General features: G+C 48.0%; 1 protein-coding gene across 2 annotated transcripts in view; it reads right to left on the reverse strand.

Annotated features, from left to right (window-relative positions):
• Positions 1-14,455, reverse strand: part of PLCD1 (phospholipase C delta 1) — a 54,463-nt gene extending 40,008 nt beyond the window's left edge. The window contains exons 1-2 of one of the 2 annotated variants that reach the window (XM_040547664.1): positions 13,870-14,455; positions 818-982 (exon numbers count right to left, since the gene is read on the reverse strand). In XM_040547664.1, the coding sequence (XP_040403598.1) occupies positions 818-982; positions 13,870-13,903 (199 nt within the window). In that variant the 5' untranslated portion in view covers positions 13,904-14,455. Of the gene's footprint in view, positions 1-817; positions 983-5,313; positions 5,857-13,869 lie in introns of those variants that run through there. The other variant, XM_040547663.1, reaches the window with a different exon arrangement.
• Between the last annotated feature and the right edge of the window lie 6,098 nt (positions 14,456-20,553).

Below are 20,553 nucleotides of genomic sequence, written 5' to 3' on the forward strand. Positions count from 1 at the left end.
ATCAGTGACAGAGAAATATGTCAGAAAAATACCAAAATGAGGAGGAAAAAACAGATACACACCCTGCCTGATCCCATTTTGACAGCACATGGCAGGACCAGGAGCCCCTGTTCCCAGTTATGGCTCCGAGCTGGGTGATGCTGGGGAAGAATGGTGGTCCTTGTGCCCGTGCAATAGTGACTCTCATATCTGGACTTTTTACAAAGGGGCATATTGAGAGTTTCCAAGATAAGGATGGGAATAAGTTCTCCTTCCCAAAGATATCTGTCCTGGCAGAGCCCAAACCAACAGCCAAAGTGCCCCATACCATGCCATGGATGCTCAAGCCACATCACACACCATGCATTACAGCTTCTGGTATCCCCATAGAGACACCTGAGTAACCCAAACCCTTTATTTGGAGAGGAAATAAGCCAAGCAGGGCTGCTGAGCCCAGCACAGCTCAATGCCCCAGCGGGACAATCCCTCAACACAGCAGCAGGACACCTGGGTGCCAACTGCTCTTGGCGTGCCATTCCCTCTGCACACCACATCACGCCACGCCACGCCACCCCTGTGGTTCCTGCCATTCTAACCCATGACAATTTTGAGCAGTAGCTCATGAGCTTGGGAAATGCGGCCATTCCCGACTCGGCAGATTCCTCCCCACTGTCTCCAAAGCAGGCAGCATAACTCAGTGTATGATACAGGACGAGGGAAGGATCTGCTTGCATTGCTCCAAGCCCTGCCTTCGCACCACAAGCATAATGGTCCTGGTTCACCCCAAGCACCTCTGCAGACCATGCCCCACGCCTGTGATGATGCAAACTTTACTTACAGATCTGTGACTCTGGAGACCTCAGCATCTTCTTCGATTCCTGCCATATGGTTTTGCAGTCCTCCTGGAGCTTATAAAACCGCTCCTTTCTCCAAGAGCTGGACTTGACTTTCAGCAGCTGGCTGCCTTTCAGGAGGAACTTCAGATCCTTGTCATCTTTCAGGCCTGGGGAGAAACAGTAGTGATAATAAGAGCTAGCACAAGAAATAATGTACGTAGGGTCTTGCCTTCCACAGGACACAAGTCAGAGACATAAACAGAGCACTGCAGAGCATCCAGCTCTGGGCAGAACAGCAGAGTAGAGACCCAGAATCTGCCACGTCACATTTTATGCTCACATAAGTGACTGGAGCCTTGTGGATTTCTTAGATGGAGTCCAAAGATTTCTGTACTATAATTCTCAGGTGGTTTACAAGCATAAAATATCTCCTTTGCAGTAAATATAGTTAGGATGCAAGAACAACAGCATAAAAGTAAAAGCAGAGGAAGGAAAGTTGTGTAACTTTTAATTGGAGTGCTGTCAGGAGCTTTGAAGAGAATTCAGCTCTACTCTGCAGCAAATTTCCTTCATGAAAACAGGTCCCTCTCAGAAAAGCTGTCCCCTTCTGGTCCCAGCAACTGCAGAGATTTCTCGTCTCAGACTAGGTTCAGGAAGGCACTTAGACATCCAGAGAAGCAACAGTCATCTACTAAGGCTTTCAAAACATACATTTGACATTCTAGGTGGTTTTGAACATCTCAGAAGTATATGACTTCCACATACCTAAATACCTTGGAGATTTTGTCCCTCAGACCAACCATTAATTAGAGATCTGCAGTGTGTGAACTAGTGCAGGGAGGGTGGGGGGCAGCAGGAGAATGAAACATGAGGAACACACCCTGGGCTTTCTGTAATAGGCACCTTGCAGCTCTGACATTGCATAAAAGGCTGTTTCAAAGCTGGTGAAACAACATTTAGCTCTGTAGCACTGAACAAGCCCAACTCCAACTCAGCGTGACTTCTGCTAACCTTATCTTGACGATGCAGGTGAGACTGTCACTAATAACTACTTGGCCACTTGCAGCCACCTGACACTCCCATCCCAATGCTACATAAACACAACACAGAGCCCCACAAAGCAGGAGTCCAAGTTAATTGATTTGTGCAATAAGATTTATACTGCAGCGTGGCATTCCCCTGTGCTATTGGGTTTGTTCCTCCCTGGAGAGGGCTGCCTCAAATGGCTGCTCTTTGAACAGGACAAGGCAATAAACCACCAAGCATTACTTCAGTCCTGCATGAAAAACAAAACATGGTCATTTTAGGTTGGCAAAGTCTGCGATCTCTGTCAGAGATAAATATTAGGGGTGTCCTGTATCCAGCTCAGGCCACCTCACTGGTTTTCAAATGCCGAGGAGCAGGCCTGGACCTGAGGAGCAGGCCTGGAGCTGAGCCTCACTGAGGCATTCAGGATTGAAAGCACCACAATGGGAGCTGAAGACCATGAAAAGGTTGCTGTGGCCTCTCTCTTTCCTCTACATTCAATTAGCTAGATCAGTAATTAAGTGCCTGCACATGCTACAGCCTCTCAGCTCCAATGTCAGGTTTGGAAGTGCCCAGGAGGAGGAATTGAACACTTCCTCTGGAAACTTCAGAAAGAAATTCATGGTGAGAAAGAAAAATCTGGCTCCCACAAAGCACAGAAGGCTGAAAGATTGATCCCAGCTATGGCATCAGGAACACCCTCTTAGGTTTGCTGAGGTTCAAGCACACCCAGGGGTCTACAAGAGGCAATCCACAGGAAGGACTGACACCACAACAGCGTCACAAGGCCTTGGTCTCCTGAGCTGCAGCGTTGAGGTTTCCTCCCTGATCCTAAGGTCTTTCAAGCACAAAGAATTGCAGACTTAGGCTTCACTAACACTGCTGTGGTACCTCTCAAGGTTTCTGGAGAGGGAACAAACTTCCTCCTCTGTGTTCACCCACAAAATTTCTGTTCTGACTCCCAGCCTCACTCCATCTTCCCTCAGATCCCAACCATGCGAGGCATCGTTATGGGACTAGAAAGAGGACATGCCATCCTGGGGTGACATGAGCAGGAAAGCAGGAAAACCACCAATTCCTTCGGATGCCTATGTGCATAATTGTGCAATGAGAAACCCCTGCTGACTGTGACATGTTTTGTTGCACAGACACTGTATACAGCATGCATAACATGTCATGCTACCTGATCAAAAAGCTGCATCAATGTCATAAGGGCAAATTTGGATGGCCACTAGCAGTAGTCAAGGGCAGGTTTGTCTCCTCCAAGCTAGATCCACACAGGTAGGACACAAGCTGGAGTGAGCCCTTCATCCTTCTCACAGCCCAGGCCTTGCATTAGCATGGGACAAAATTCCCCTTCCTCTTCAGCGGATCCAACTACGGGTTGGGAACAGCCCTGCCAGCCATCCCCACCCATCCCTGGCTGCTGTGCCCGAGGACCAGGCCAGGTTCAATGACCCAGTGAAGGAAACCACTGCCCTTCACAGGAGTAGGAGGAAAAGATGAAGAGAGACAGTGCATGGTGAAAGGCTAGCAGACATCAAAGATCAAAGATGGCAGGGAGTGTGAATCAGAGGGCAGCTAGAAAAGCCAGGGAGGGGATGGAAACAAGTTTGCCTCCAGAAGATGGTGAATTTGGTCAGGAAAGGACAAGAGGGTTAAAGATGGGTGTCTAAGAGCTCCATCATCCTTCTGATGTGGGAGGTTGGTACTCTCATGGGGCCTTTCAGGTACACAGCAGTCACCCAAAGTTGACCTCCGCCAACAGTGACCCAAAGTATGGATTGAGCCACCATGGTAGGCCCAGAGGAAGGAATAAGGCCCGTGTTTTGGGCCCTGCCTCCTATGCCTGGTCCAAGCACTGCCACAGACTCTTTAAATGACCTTGGGCAAGGCAGATAGCAGCGTTTTGTTAGGTCAGAGATGAAGCACAGCATGATCTGATTTGATGATATAGGACCTCAAATGCACCCCCAATGTGTCAGTGGGACATGACTCTCAGTTGGCCATTCGAATTGCTTTCCTGAAAAAACAAACAAACAAACTAACAAAAAACACCTTTTCACAGCAGAACTTTCATTTTGGGTTTTATATCCAAAACAGCCCCTGGGGATTTCTGCCAGACATCCACACAGAGCTGATGAGGTTGGCTGTGCAGAGCTCTGTCTCACAGCAATGGAAACTTCTGTATGAAAAAAAACAGAGTTGTCATATACAAACGTCATCTAACGATCCAAAAACACTGTGCAGTGGGACAGGGATATTTGCAATTATATAACAGTGCTGGACACGAGAAACAAAATCGCCACACAGAAATAGATGTCCAAATCCTGCCTGAAATGTGTGGCAGGGCCGTATCTTGCTTAGCATCCTCTGCAAAATACCAAATACACATCTGTCACACAAAATCGCACTATGTGTTTCAAGGGTCAGGCCCCCCTCCTTAAAAATATCAGTCAAACACTTGCTAAACAGAACACACTTAGTGTACAGTACAGTTCAGAGGGAAAATCGCATTTGGCAGAGGTAAGAGAGCCTCAAAGCACACACAGCACCACCATGAGCATGAAGTTAATATCCTGCACTATGAAGCTTTAGACACCAAGAGCCCCAAAACGTTAACCTTTATATTATCCATCTCAGGTTTACAGCAAGCAGGGAACACAATAAAACAACAGCTGTCAAGGCAGCAGCCTAGCTCTGAGTTCACTGAGGAGATGATATTTACAGGCGACAGCGACAGTCTGTATTTCTGCATTGCTCACTTTGCAAATCTGCTGATCTGATAAAAACATTAATTACAACTGCGATAAAACAAGCCTCCTCCTGCCTGCTCCTCTCTCCCACCTGGCTGAAGACCAGGCACAGCTCAGGATTGCCACTTTAAAAGGGCAGAAAGCCTTTCAGATTAAACACAGACAACTCGGGGGGGGCGAATGGTGATTTTCCAATTCCACCTGCTGTCTGTAGCCACGTAAATCAACAGATCCGCATTCACTTGGGCTGTCTCTCCAGACAGCAGACACCAGCCGTAAAATCGTAGTCAGAGAAGTTACGAAACTCGCTGGGGTTTCCTGTCTTTTTTCATCTGGTGAACACAGCCCTCTGAGTGGTTCCTCGGGCTGTAATCAGCTGGCACCGCACCACTGACAAGTCCTAGAATCGGGCAGAAAAGGGGCACCGCCGTCCCCAAACACCCTCAAGGCACCAACAGCTCAAAAGCCCAGCAAGAGATCTGCGAACCCACCCTCTGCCAGAGAGGTCCCGCTTTCTTTGATGCCTCGACCGAAGCGGTTCGTACATCTGGCGGGTGGTTACAGGCAAAGGAAAGGAAAAGAAACCTCGGGAGTTTAAAAATAACCTCGGAGCTGCCTGTAGGGTGGAGCGCTGCCTCTGAGCAGGGAAAAGAGGCAGAAGCGAAGCAGCTGCCAGCGTGTGGAAGCGCCGAGGGTCTGGCCAACTTGTCCCTTACCCAGCCTGATGCCGTTCAGTGTGGCCACTTGACAGCTCTGCTCCCGCAGGATGTTCTCCTGGGACACGGTGCGCTTGGGCGGCCTTCGGAAGCACTGCATGGTCCAGCGTAGGGCTCGGAAAGAGGCACCGTGAGCCGGGAAGGATGGGGGGCCCCGTCGGCCCCACGGGGATCCCTGCTCATCCAGGAGCCCCGGGTGTGCGCCGTGTCAAACTGGGCTCCAAGGAGGGAGAGGAGGCAGCGGGGAGAGGACAGGCAGAGGAAGGCAGAGGAGGGCAGAGTCCGGCTAGGGGTGGGACTGTGGGAAGTCTCTCCTCCTGCTTGCTCATCGGCCGCACACGCTGGGTGCGAAACTACAGCCGGCTGTCTGCCGGCAGCGGCCCAGGTAGAAGGAGCGAGTTTTCCTACAGTCAGCCAGTGGGGTTTTGTGCCTCGTTTCCAGGGCCTGGAGGGGCCCCAGATATCGCCTGTGGCTCCAGGGGGCTCGTCAGCTCAGCCTGCCCACAAATGCCTGGCTAAGAGACCTCGGCTCCACCCTTTCCTTCTGTGCCGAGCTCTGTGCTGTTCCCACTGACATGCAGTGATTGACATACAGGAAGCTTAAAAACACCGGGGCAGACGTAGCCCGAAAGCTGCTCGGAAATTGTTTTAATGCTCTTTTTCCACCTAGAGGAGAGCATTTTCCTGAGACTCTGGAGAATGTCTTCCCTGCCACCGATTTCCTACGTGACTTGGGTGAGTCACTTACCCTGCATTTCTGCATAGCTACGGGTTTATTCTTGTAGTTCAAGTTTACAGGTACAGGGATAAGCCCCCACCGGCGGCTTAACAAGTCACTGATTATAGAGAATCACAGCTGGAATGGACCTCTGGTGGTCTCCTGGTCAACCACCCACTCAGGGGGGAGTCACTTCAAATGCAGATCAGGTGCTCACAGCCTCATCCAGGTGAGTTTAGGATATCTCTAAGGATGGAAACTTCATAGCCAATCTAGACCACTGTTCAAGAGCTTAGATGCTCTCATAGTGAAGAATTTGTTTATATAAGTTTAAGTTGTTTATGTAAGTTTCCCTTGCTGACCCTCATGTTCATTGCTTATTCTCTTGGCAATGTCTGGAATTTACAGACCTTGTCAGGTTTTTGTCATTGCTTTTGCAGAGCTGCTACCCTAAAAAGCAAGCCACAAGTGAAAATACTGCAGGGAGATGGATCCAAACTGGGGTGAATGCCCTTTACTGCAAAACCAGCATCTGCCCGAGAAGCTCGACAGCAAACCACGTGTCACCATCTCTGCTGGAGATCCAAGTCTCTCCATCATCAGCCCCCATCATACCCAATGCATTTTGTAACACAAAGGTTTTAGGAACAGATTCTCTATTTCAGGTGTCTGACACCCCAGTCATCCTCCTCTTTCTCTGTATTTTGAAGGAAGCCCTACTGATGCTCACAGATGACTGGGTGATCTGACCAGCACAAGGACACGGTCAAAGTCATTAATCCCCAGCACAGTGAGTAAGAAACTCACTGGGGACAAGGCAGAGCCACTGCCTGGCCTTGAACAGCAGCACAACTAGTAACGCCTTATTTACACATAGCAGCTACAAGTCACAGAAGGCAAAGGAGAATAAAGGCATTTTATGGCTGGGACATTGTCAGACACATCAGTCAGGCAGTGTGCTTGAGGAAATACCCCCAGCCTCTTCTGATCACTCCAGGCGTGCAGGGGCCAGATGTCTTTGTAGCCCTCCCCCGGCAGCTGGGGACTTGCCCTTGCCCTGGCGGGAGGGTGAGCACCGTGATGTGATGGCTAGCTGATGTTTATTAGCTAGCAGTCTCTGAGCACTTCCCGTATTTCACATTGTACTGGAGAGGGCTGATTTAATTAAGGAGTGGGGAAGAGAGTCATCTCTTGTACTCGCCTTGGCAAAACAGTTTGCTTCTGTGCACCAGCTCTCCCAGCAGCCAGTGTCCCATAGGGATCGGTTTGGGAGCACGCAGATCCCCTCTGCCTCATTTTCTCATTAATTCCTAATAAAAAGTGTCAGCAACAGCGCTGCTCAGAGCCTCCCAGGCTCTCAGAGAACTGTACTTATCCCTGAAGTTTGCACATACGCAAAGCACAGGATCGGCGCTCACAAAGTTTAGATACTGCTCCAGAACAGCAATGAGCAAGTTCTGATGTTGTGAGGACTTCAGAGATGGAAGACAGATAAAATCAGTTTGTTTTTAAAACAAAGATGACAACACTGGGCCAGAAATACCCTGCTTAGGGAAACAACAGATCTGGATCTATTGCGGTCTTGAGGTCATTTAGAGACTGTGTCACATCTCGTAGACAAGCTGTGATGGGTAAGTGTGGCACTGTAAGATACGGGGCATTGCTTATTGATGTTACCTGATGCTGCGTCACACACCGGTGCTGGCGGAAATGATTCCTTCGATGGCTCAGGGATAAATTCTCCGACCCTTATTCACTGCAGGTAACACCTGACTGGGGCTGAAGCCTGTGAACACTCAACCGTGCAATTTTACCCCTATGACCAACCCCACTGAAATCGATGGCACTAGTCACATGAGTGAAGTTATTCATGTCCTTGTGCCAAGGATCGGGGCTTTGCTAATCATCCTATCGATTCCAGCTGGATTACTCACGGAGCAAATGGAAATTGATGTGAATGAGGTTGTCAGAACATGGTCCTGAAGTTAGCAAAGTGCTTCAATATGCAGGAAACAGGCACTTGAGATAGAAAGGCTGGAGAGCCTGGTAGGAAATGGGCTATGTGAGAAAACTATTAATGCCGAGGCTGCTCTTCAGGCAGTTTTCCAGAATGAATTAATCTTCATCACATCCATATACGAAGGACCGAAGGAAGCTCTTGTTACCACTTCACAGAGGAAGAAGCAGGTTGGTTTGGGGTTGGAACTTGTCACCTAGCATGGCCACGGTTGGGCAACACCAAAAGTGGTGCAGCCCTATTACTGATGGCAATCTCTTTACACCACATTGACCCCAACGACATGACAGCAGTCAGCTGCTGATTTGCCCCGACTTGTGATAATTTGGGACTGGAATGAAAATATCCACGCTGGTGATGCCCTCACCACTTCCCCATTGCATCATGCACACGATGTAAATTGCTCTATTAGGACTAGTAATGCCTCTGGCAGCTACACAACACCTACACATCTCAATTTGGGGGGAAATTCCCACTAATGAGGTCAAAGGTTGTTCATTGCTCTGTATTCCTTATCAAGAAGGAATAAGGTCTATTTCACACGATGCTTATCTTTGAAGTTACTGTAATTTCAGCTTCCCTCCCAGGCTCACCTGCAGTGAAATTCAGTAAAATTATTTTTAAAAGAGTAACAGCATGCACTGAGTATCACTGCTCACTAATGAACCACTGTGTCTGTCCCTATTTATTCCTAGCCCTCACCAGGAGCAAGAACTTTCAATCCAGGTGAACTGAGAATCAATGAAAGCTTGGAAAAGTTGTGGTCCAGCTGATCTGATCGTGTCGTAGACACAACAACCTGCCATTGCTTGTTAGGGTGAGGGAGCCCTCAGAACATGAAGTTTCTGGTGGCCAATGAAGTCCGAGGATTATTTTGCGTACCTAGTATGAGGAGTGCTGTCAGTGCACTAGCTGCGTGGAAATGAGCACAGCCAGCTGCAGCAATGGGCAGTGGCTGCTGTTCAGAAACGCAGAAAACCTGCCAAGTGACAAATAGGTTAGTTGGCTTTCCAAGTGCTTTTGCAAATCACTGATGTTACCTGTGAGGTGCCTCTGAGAGACGCCTTTTGTTAAGTGCCATCAACCCATGGTTATATATACCTGGCTTTTACATCAGCTCTTGAACAGCCCTTTGCTTGGGATTTTCCTCCTTCCATTTCCAATTGCTTCCATTTCCTCCTTCCTTGCTACCTGCAGGACCCCACCACTGTCTCTCAGCTTTATTTTCCCCAGTTACACCACAGGACTGGGCTTTGCTGTTTAGAGCAGCCAGTTTCTCACCACCACCAAAAAATGCCAGTGGCTCCTCTACACCAGCTCTCCCCTTTTTGCTCCTTCTGGGGGAGTGGGGAGCAGGGAGGGGGGACTGGGACCATAAACACTGGTGCATCTCTGGCCAAAGCTGCTGCTGCTTGGTGAGCGTGGATGCATTTCGGTGCATGTGGTATGGACCAAGTTCCACCTTGTGGTGACACTGAGAATGGGCTTCTCCACAAAGTCGGTGGCAGCATCAGCAAACCTCTTTTTTCTTCCTTACTCTGGCTTTTCTTGCCCACTCTACTTCTCGTCCAATGTGCCTGAGAGGTCCTGCCGAGCAGAAGCAGGGTGATCTTAAAGCTTCATATAGGAGGAGTTGTCCCCAGGCATCGCGTTGTGGCTGTCCTTCAAATCACCCCCTAAAATCTCCTTATGCTGGCAAGAAGATGTACGATGGGCAGGTTTCTGGTGCACTGAGACCAGCGCTGCCACCCTGTATCCCTTTGGCTGTCCCACCTTGTCTGCAAGGTCTCTGGGAGGAGAACGGCCTTTTCTCCAGCTCTGCTCTGATCAGTCTGCGCAGCTGAGCCACCTTTCCCCAAAACAGGCTGGCCATATCCAGACTGCACACCGGGAAGGATCTCTGACCCATGCCATCACCCAGATCATGTCCAAGTATCATCTGGGAGAGTGCTAGCTGCTAGTGATGCGACCCATCAAAAGCTTCTGCTTCCTCCCTGCACTCTCTGTGAAATCCAGGTAAAACTCCTACCTCAAGTTCTTTGCAGCCAGGAACTCAAAAGCAGGCTGAAGGTTTGGTTTGGTCCTTCCACGATGGTGCACAAGCAGATTGGGCTGCAGAGTGAGAGGCACCAGAGCAAGCACTGTCTTGAAGTAAATTGCAGCTTTTCCAGCAGTTGGTGTGAAGGGAGTAGGGGGAGAGTAATTAAAAAGAAGGATGTCAACTTGATCAATAGGACCAGCAGCAGCAGCTTACTTGCATAACTCCTAAGTCATGTTTCTCAGCACATACTGATGAAGACGTTCATGCCATAAAACCATAGTCAGCTGTAGGTGGGTCCCAGCTTCATTTTTTTTTTCAGGCCACTTAACAGCTTTCCTCAACATCTTTTTCAGGAGCTGAGATTTCCTCCACGGCCAAAAAGCAGGCTACTCAGAGCAGGGCAAATTTGTGCAATAATTAAATTGCACCACTGAGTTATGCAAAACTAGGGAAAAAAATCTTTTTCTTTTTTTTTTTTTCCCCTGTGTGATTTATCTGGAATTTCATCACTCTGTAACTAGAGCCAGAAATAGCCAAGACTTGTTGTGTGTATCTCAACACAGGGCTTTAAAAGGCACCCATGTGAGGGGCAGCCCAAGGTGTGAGGCTTTCTCCCCACTCACTGTCTCAGGTGGCTTATTTAAGGTGTGGAAGTATCTTGGTTTAGAAGAAACTGTGGCAAAATCTTCTCTACCTGCATAAAGAAAAAGAGAAACCTTCAGGTTTGACCCAAGGTCTGCAGCCATCCATTCTGGTGGGCTTGACTGAGTAAGGACTGAGATGCTCCACCCATGGGAAGGACTTTGGGGATGCAAGGACTGGGGGTCAGTCTCACAGTATTTAGATATTTAGATTTTAGGTTGGCCTAGGTGATCTTGGAGGTCTCATCCGACCTAAACGATTCTGTGATTCTGTGATATCTGCAGTACACGGAGCAAGGGGCCAGGAGATGGGTGTAACTCATCTGTCCACATCCCTGCAAGTCTGCAATTTCCTGCAGATGCCTGCATTTAGCTAGCGGATTCCCACCCTGGATGATCAAATCACCAAGAGCACGATGCAGTTTTCCCTATTAATACCTGTTTATATGTATCTGATCTGCCTGTAAAGGAAACTATACTTTGCTCCCAAATCAACACCTGTGGTTCCCAGAGCTGCCTATCCAGTTGGCTGAGTTTCCTGACCTTGCACAAACCACCTCTTCCCCACACCTTTTCCTCTTGCTGTTCCCTGTATTTGGCAGTGTCCTTTCATCCCTGCTACCTGCAGCAGTTTTCCAGGCGACTGCATTTCCTTCTTCCTCTTCTTTCATTTCGTCTTTAAAATCTATTTATCCACAAGCGTCTTTTGCCTCTACTCATCTGCTTCTGAGCCTGATGTTGGGGCTTTGCGCATTGGCAGCAGTCTTAAAACCAATTAAAGGCCTTAGCTTTATTTAAAAAGCATTGCTCAGATTGGACATTTAGCAGTTTTTGACTGAAAATAAAAAAAATTCCAAGATGACTTTGACTTGTCCTGTGCAAAAAGGGAAAGTTGCATGTTTAATGCACCGAGCAGTGCCAGTATGGCAAATTCTCCTGCACTACCGGCAGAGTTATGGCTTTAAAAAACCCCACGTCATGCATCTGGCACAACCTCCAACAATCCAGGTGTGCCAGGCGTATCTTGTTTGCAGGAAAGGAGATCAAAGCCACCGGCTGCTTCGGAGCAGATCTCAGCTGATGCCAAGCAGCATCACCTCCACCCACGGGGGGTGAAGCCCAGAAGGAGCCTGCTCAGCACTCCCAGCTTAGAAGGGCAGGTAGAGGTGATTCATTTGGAAATTTAAATCCCGGAGAAGTTAGTCCTTGGGACCGGCTGACAGAAAAACAAGGAAACAGCCTGTTCTGTAGGATTTTACCAGCCCCTCCCTGCTGACTCTCACCCTGGGCTGTGGCAGAAGGCATTCCCGTAATGGGGCTCTGGCATTCCCTGCACAATGTGCACAGTGTCTCGGATGAAGAGGTCAGTGTATAAGAATAAGGCATAGCACAAATTAGCTATTCTACAATCTGTGTGAGCACAAGGACTCCCAGTTCACATACATGCCAGGCTGATGAGGCAAAAGAAAGCTTATTAATAGCCCACAGGGTCCGGCAGATCCGTTGCATAATAAATGCAGATGAGCCTTTATAAAATAAGCAACGAGAAGCCCGTACAGCTGAATCAAACACGTTCAGAATAAAAGGCGCAGACCACTAAATCACAGCAGCTACATGGGTCTACGGACAAGGGAGCACGTTCAGTTTCCATCCCAGGATTCAGATCTCCATCCAAACACAGAACAAACAAAACTCTACGAACTTTTCAGAAACTCTCATCAAGAGTACTACCCACTGTTGCTATTGGAAGATATCCCAGGGGTCTCTTACTGAGTGCCAGATACTGTGCTGAGGTGGAACCGTGTGTCCGCGGTTAATTCTGATACGGCAAACACAGTTGTGTCCACGTGGGACAGGAAGAAATTGAGTTTCAACACACAGCCATAGATGAAACATACCTATAAGCCACAGTATCTGAGAAATTTCTGACAAACGGAGCAGCACAAGTCTGATCCTGCTAACTAACCAGCATGTGAGCAACTTTTCCTGTCTAAGAAGTCTGGCATTCGGAATGACTTTGGCACTTGTGCACGTATGTGCCAAGGAATTTCAGCAAATAGTTTTCTGAAAGCACACAGCTCATTCAGTACTTGTGTATTTTTCTGCCTGAGAGAAGAAAATAGAATAACGAACGGACACTGAATTTTTCTTGGTCCCTAACACCACAAAAAAAAAAAAAAAAAAAAAAAGTAATATTCACTGAAAAATGACCTACAAGCCAGATTAGGAAAGATTTTAATAGTTCCAGATGTATTTCCTAGCTTTCTTTCCCCAGTGGCTCTATAATGAATGAGATACCTACAAAAAGTTTAACATTAACCTCAGTTTCACCTTCCTGTCTATTTCTAGGTTCTGGGAAAAGCAGAGGGAAGATTTCTTGAGCCTGGTTATGATTTTTTTGCATTTTGCTTGGCAATGTTAACTGATTCTGTTTACGGTCAATCACAGATCGATCTATTATTTTTTTTGTTTGTTTGTTTATAGCTCATCTACAGGAAGAAAGCGCCTATATCAAGAACTAGAAATAAGCACTCTAGACTTTTCCCATTTCAAGTCCTGAGCTGTTCCTGCTCATCAGAGTGAATAAAACACAATGAATAGGTAACAGATCGATATATTCAAGTCAGACCAGGGAATAAGGGATATTTCCCTGTCTATCAGACAAGCCTCCTCATCTTGGTACTGATTGAGACTTCTTAAATCTCACTTGCTGTCAGGGCAGAGAGGATTTCTTCTTTTTTAGAAACATTACTTATTTTTTACAGAGCATTTACAGAGTCTTGGGGGCAGGCGCTGAGCCGAAGAGATTTATCCTGGCTCTGCTGCCTTCACCAGAGCCTGATTTACTCCGCTGAGCATCTGTCCCACTCTCAGTTTCACCATAAAGGGGAGGAGATTTGGATCAGCCTTGCTGGACTCGCACACACTGATCAGCCAAGACACCCCTCCGACCAACACATCTAACCCTAATAAAAGAGAAAAATCTGTCATCTCTCTCTTGTAACACTGATTTAAACACTGCGGTACTTCCAAGCGAGAGAACTGCGGCGGCAAAGGGGGAGGGAGGAGAGAGGAGGAAAAAGCCAGCTCTCGCACGAGATAAAAGGGCTGAAACACAAGGACATTTGTACAGACTTACTGTTGCAAGCGAGGAAGGTGCCGTTCGATTCCATGGCTGCAAAACGAGCCGAGGTGCGGCCGCAGGAAGGGCGCCGGCAAACAGCTGTGCCCAGATGTTAGCGCCAGCCGGGGCTGGCAGCCAGACCCGCGAGGCTCCCCCTGCTCCCTCCTCCAGTAACCCCCAAACGTCTGCTCCCTTCGGCGAGGCCTGCTCCTTCCCCTTGGCTGGAGAGCCGTCTTCGCTATGACTCCTCATTTATTTCTCTCCCGCATCCGCACGCCGCCGCCTGCCCAACGCGTCGAGTGAGGCCAAGCGCCCAAGCCCCAGCGCCGGCCCTGGCTCCTCCCTGTGCAAGCTGGCCCTCTTCTCTGCGGGGCCAGCCTCCTGTTCCTGCTCCTGCTGGGGCTCCAAGCCGTGCCTCTGTTCCTGCTGCTGGCACAAACGCTTAAACATGCTCCACTCCTTTCCGGCAAGGCTTCCAGAAGACGCTGAGCGCTCGAATCTGTCCCCGACCCAAGGGAAGGGCCGTACGACACGAGGCAGCACCTGGGGTTTAATGGGCTTATTGGCACTGGTGGGGGCATATCTCACTACACAACGCAACAAAACAATGAGAAAAAACAACAAAACAGCTCAGAAGCTGCCAGCGGAGAAGCTGTAACCACAACCGCTCACAGCTTAAAGCAGACGAAAAGCTGCAAGCTTCACATTCGAGACAGCGAGGCAGAAAGCAGAAAAAACTCCTCGCTGCCCTGAGGCTTGTACCGAGCCGAGCTGTTTTCCTCTGCCCTGCCCCCTGCTCTTAAAATAGATTACATTTTTTTCCTTTTTAAAGGAGAAAAAGATGATGCTATCGAGCAGGGAGGGGGAAAGAAAGGGAATCCACACTAGGAAAATAGTGTCCATCTAGTTGAGTGGCTGGGGGAGGTTTTTAATTATTTTGCTGTTGTTGTTTATTTTTATTTCTGGTTATTTAGGTGATCTTGATGCAATCAATGCAGCTGTCAGAGGATTCAAAGCCCTTGCTTCTCAGCAGCTGTGCACACAGCAGCTCCAGTGACAGAAGGGAAAAGTCCCTCTCTGACGGTGACAGTTCTGGGATGTACCTGGTGACAAATACTTTGGGACTAGGACTGTTTGCCCATCCCTGCCAGGAATCAAGCTGCTCCTTCAAGAGCTCAGACTTCACCTCCAGCTAATTTTATGCCCTCCAAATTGCCCTAATACAGCAAAACTCATCTGTGCTAGCACAAAGCATAAGAGCAAACAAGTGAGACACTTTCTGAAGGACCCAGGAAGGAGCATCCGTTTTGCAAACCCGCAGAAAAAAGGAGACGTTGGCTTGGACAGGGTCAAATTTTTTGGCAGTGAGGAAAGCAGGACAGCAGCCAGGGTGTCTCAAGAATCCTTGTAAAGCCTTAAAAGCCCCAAGGGAGGGGGGTTTCCAGAGGACACCACCAAAACCCATCACCCTATCAGCTGAAGGGGAAGCGACTGCTGGAGAGGCTGGTAGATGAGTCAGCCAGACTGGAAACTCCGGTAAAGCGGTGGTGATGGAGGTGTTATGGTTTTCAGAAGGGAGGAGAAGCAGAGAAGGGCAAACAATTTGAAAGCAGTGACAGGAAATAACATTATAGTCACTCCTCTACCCTTCTCTATATCACACCCTGTTGCATCTTCATACTACCTAGCACAAGGCCTCACTTAAAGACATACCTGCCAGTCTCCCTGTGTCCCCTGTAGTAAAGTAAAGAGGTGTAAGCGAGCTGTTAGCCCCCAAAATGATGAGGACCACGATCTGGATAGTGCAGGGCACAGTGGCACCAAGATAGGACCATCAGCCCCCCGCAACACTGTGAACACCACCACGACTGCGTTGGCTTCCTCAGGCTGGACAGGGCACCCTCGAGTGGGACTGAGCTTCTCTGCCATCACACCTTGAGATTTGAAGGTGTGAGATTTGAAGGTGTGAGATTTGAGATTTGTTGATCCTCTGTGCCTACCGCTTTGGCAGCCCAACGCATCTGCCTGCGCTTCCTCCTTGCCTTCTCCTTGATGAGAGCAATTGGGAGCAGAAATAGTGCCTGTCAGGAGGATTCACAAAACTTTGTCCAACCTTGCACTTTTCTCTATTACGCTAACTCTTCCTGCTTCCATACCTGTCCAGAAGTATCACTGTTTTAGCTGCTTTGAGCACTGTGGCACCTTCCTGCCATCCTAAGCTTAAGCATCACCACTCCTAAATCCTTGACAGGCTTGATGTGTGCTCAGAGCACGCCTAGCACTTGCAGGCAGCCTTGCATTTCTGGCATTCATCAGAAAGTACAGCAGCTGCCATCAGAGCCAGTGAAACCCTGCAGCAAACACACCGAAGCTGAGATCATACAGCACGGGTCTCATCAGACCCTTTTTTCTCAAGGCAATAGTCTTTTTAGCTATATTTCTGCATGCATGCCATACGCACTTGATTTCCCATTCTTTTCCATTACTGAAACCAATATATGTGCAGAATAACAATTAAACCAAAATGACATGAGGAGCAATTGGGCTCCTGTAAGCTGCAGAAATCCTGAAACAGTATTCTAAGAATAAAAGAAAAATATAAGAATCCTATTTGAATCAAGTCCCTGGTCCCCAGTTTTTATCACAGCCCTCACTGTTTGCCTTCCTGGTTTGGGTTTTGGCTGATCCAAGAGACCCAAGGTGTTTAGGGGGATTGCCCTTTTCCTAGTTAAACCTGTATCACAGCTGAGTGGCAAGTTTAAAATTGGTGATTAAAAAAAAAAAAATCATCTGGAAGCCCTGACTGTTCCTGTATCTTCACTTATTTTTTAAAAGCTGTCTGAATTTCTGATCGCTTCTTCCCTGTTCTGAATATACCTCCTAAGCTCTATCCATCAGCATACCCATGAACGGTTCTGGGGCTCTTGATCTTCGAGATCAAACTGGGATTTGAAGGAGAGAGTTCAGTATGATTAAAATTAAACATCACTCCTCTGTGCGTGTTGTCTCCACTCACAGCAACAATCCTGCTGCTAAGGGCCAAAGTTAAATAAATACAATATATTCTGAGTAGATCAGTCCTGGCATCTGTAAAGTTGCATTTCGATGCCTTTTTTAGTCACCGAAGGTTTGTCACTTTAAAAATTAACCTTTACAGTGAAATAACAACAGCACCATAAAATCTTTTTTTTTTTTTTTAATTTTATTTTATTTTTTATTGCAGGGCAACTGAACAAAGTGATTGCATACTTTCTGCCCATGACGACTTAGCCCTATTTATCACTTAATAAAATTTCTTCCTCCGGGATTTTACAGCAGGTGAGTTAACGTGCTCTGATTATTTTGCTGGAGGAACACACCTTTTCCTGCAACGAGGCCAAAACCTAACAGAAAAACCTGTTTTCCTGAATTCCACAAGTATATGATAGATTACATCGAGGGCTGGATTTATTCTCTCTGGACCCCTGTGGGCACCACCTACAAGCAGTGACTTTACCACCGAGCCCGGCTTGGTGTCTCCCAGCTTTCTGCACACTGCAGGTTATTATATTTAATGGCTCTCTGAGACTTGGGAAGCTGCTTTATTTCCCTGCCTTTGTTGTCATGGATTTTAATCCCCAAACCACCCTGCCAGGCTGGAGATGAATGTGAGGAATTTCCGTCGTAGGCATCTCCTGTCCTCCTCCTTTCCGCCCTTCCTTGGAGTCAGGATCCTGGCTGACAGCAGCTGTACCTGGACCTAAGTTCCTCCTTGCTCCCTTCCCAAAAGGCAAGGTTGGGATTAAAAAAAAAAGTCGAATGCCACTAAAAATTAAAGTGATAGGATAAGGGCATGTAAATCAAGGAGAGGAGCAGGTGGTTGCTGTCGGTCTCCTTGGCCTCAATGCACAGGGTACGTCCTCCTTGTTTGAACAGGCAGGAGATATATGATGGGACAGAATAATGCATTAAAGGGAATATCTAGAAATGCCCAGGTGAGGGAGGGGATAGGAAAGGACCCAAATTCTGCATCACAAAATTTTCTCCGGGGCAGAAAGAAACCTAGACACAGCAATGACTCAAGAAATGAGCAACCTGTTATTTTTTTGTTCCCTTCTGCTCAGTCCTTCCCCGCCAAGCCAAACAGTTCTTTGACACTGGCACAGCTCCTCCATCCTTCTCCAGCCCTTCCCTTGGCCACAGACAAAGGCTTTCAGGGCTGGAGGAGGAAAAAGGACTCCCAATTTTCAGTCCCATCTGAAAGGGGTGGGGGCAGGATGCATTTCTGGAGCAGGAATCCCTGAACGGGAAGAGGCCAGAGATGCTGTGAGATCCTCCTTGGGGCTTCTCTGCTCTTAGGGTAGGGAAATGAGGTTCCCGGGAGAAGAGGAGAGGGCAAAATCTCAATACATGCCTCATGCATCTGGACTACCACAAAAGGTTTTTTCCAAACCCCAAGTTTCAGGCTTGCACTGATGACAATTCTGGTATCCTCTGGCTCCTGGTTACAGGCTTCACAAAGCCCATTTTCCTTCGCAGCCCCTTAAATTTGGCTCATCCACAGCCCAGACTCAGGCTGAAGGACCTCCCAGCACAGACAGCAGGCACAGAGCCACACTCAGGCCCTGGCTGCGGCTGGTGAAGACAGGCCTTTCTTTGCACCAGTGCATCTTCCAGCCACAGGGACTCAAAGCAAACAGCAATTATGTTTCAGACGAGTAGAAGAACCTTCTATGACCACCCTGCTCTTTTCTTGTCCATGCCATCATTTTCTGAGCTCACCAAGAAGCAGTGAGGACATTTCAAGGCCTGGGGACATGCCACAGAGTTGACACAGCCTTCCCAAAACAAAGCTGCCACTGTTTAAAGAGTCCAAAGTCGGGGACATGCTATTTTAATGAGGGGCACGTCCTGAACCCAGGACACACCTTGATTAACCCCCTTGTTCTCTCTCACTGTGTGAACAAGCGCAGAAGGAGTTCAATGGCAGCAAGGCTGTGTGAGGACCCGGCCGCCACCTCCAGCCCAGCCTCTGACCCGTCCACACGCAGCAGTGCTGCGATGACAGCTGAACAGGAGCTCCCTTTCCTCACACGCACACTCCTACACCCCTTTTCAGTCTCCTTTATTTATGCACACACAGCCCAGCCCAGGCAGCAGTGAGCATTTGCAGAGTTCAAAGCCAAAAATGTTCGCAGGGTTCAATCCAACGGGGAACCCAAAGCAAAGCAGTTCACCTGCGTGCGCTTTGAAAGCATGACTCAAGTGTTTGTTTAATTGCACACGGTGGAAGGAGTAGTTTTTAATCTCAGAGGAATGCTACGCAGCCCGGTCACCAAGTATTTCCTATGGAGAAGATACCTCCTGGCTCCCTCAGCCTTTCAGACTCGCACACACACCCTCCTCATCACAGAAATGTTCCCAACAGCCTCTCCCAAAGATAACAGCAAGGTGCTTTGTTTGCTTTGCAGCAAGGACTCGGGATTTCTGCTGCTGTGACAAGGCAGGACTGTAAGAAGCATTTGGGGTCATACGCCCAGCAGGGAGCTGTGGTAGCTACGTGTTATTTTTTGTCAGCAGAATTACTGGAACCATCACAAAGGAAAATGTTATATTAGAGGTCATGTCAGCGCCAAAGTGGGACCTGAATTTTTCAGACACTTCTGTTATGGTCTGTACTGTTTTTTTTCCTGTCTCTTCCCAGTCTGTTTACTGGTTTAGGCCATCATATTTGATTTTTAGATGGGGTGCCTTACCATCCTCAGATCAGGTGGTCACTCTACATCCAACTGTCATGTAAATAAGCCAATAATGGACAGTAAAATGCAATATTTTCACATGCCTTCTTACATTTTGGGAACTGCTTGGGGTTGTTATTAAATAGGCTATGTATTAGTTTGGGAGGTCAACTCCAGTCACCCCGATGACTCACATTTTGCTATGGTGTCATCACTCTTTTGTTATCAGCGCTGTCTTTCTTTAGGAGTTCCTTCTGATAATGTGTTGCATTCCCTGCCTGTGCAAGATCTGGTTTTCAAAGGACTGGTCCTGCAGCTCAGTCTGCTCCACCCCATGTTTACCCATTGGCAGGTTTTCCCAACACTGCCAGGTCTCTGGCAGCTGCTGGTCCTGCACCCTGGGGGAAACACACTGCAGTGTGGGGCAGAGCAGCCTCATGGCTCAGAAGGAGCTGTCAGAGCTCTGCCCCTTTGGAAATCAAGTTCCCTTTGGAGATAATTTGGAAAAAGCTCAGAAATGGGATTTATAGCACTGTAACAACAGTGAGATTATTGGGTTTGTGGAGGACTCATTGGACACAGTAATTCACTGTAGTTTATAAGCTAGACTGAACTGTAATGAGCACAGTGCAATGCCTTAAAGTTCACAGAATGGGTAGGGCAGCCAGATTCCTCGCTTATCACCATGAACAGCTTTGCCAAAACATCTTCAGACAGAACGATGTTGATGCATTTAAGCCAGTTATTGCAACAGTTACTCCCATTCACGACAGCAGTATGTGGCCACAGGAAAAAGAAGCTACAGATGCTGGGATGTGTTATGCTAAATCTGTTGCTGGCATAATCCCATACGAGTCCCATTAAAATTAATGAGGTGTTTCTGCTTGAGCAGAAAATAAATTTGACTTTCTAAACTAGAAATATGCCTACCAGACTCTGTATAACTTAAGGTTTTGGAGGAGTCTCCCCCCCATTTTGTACA

This window comes from Cygnus olor, chromosome 2 (assembly GCF_009769625.2).
Source record: "Cygnus olor isolate bCygOlo1 chromosome 2, bCygOlo1.pri.v2, whole genome shotgun sequence".
Lineage (NCBI taxonomy): Eukaryota > Metazoa > Chordata > Aves > Anseriformes > Anatidae > Cygnus > Cygnus olor.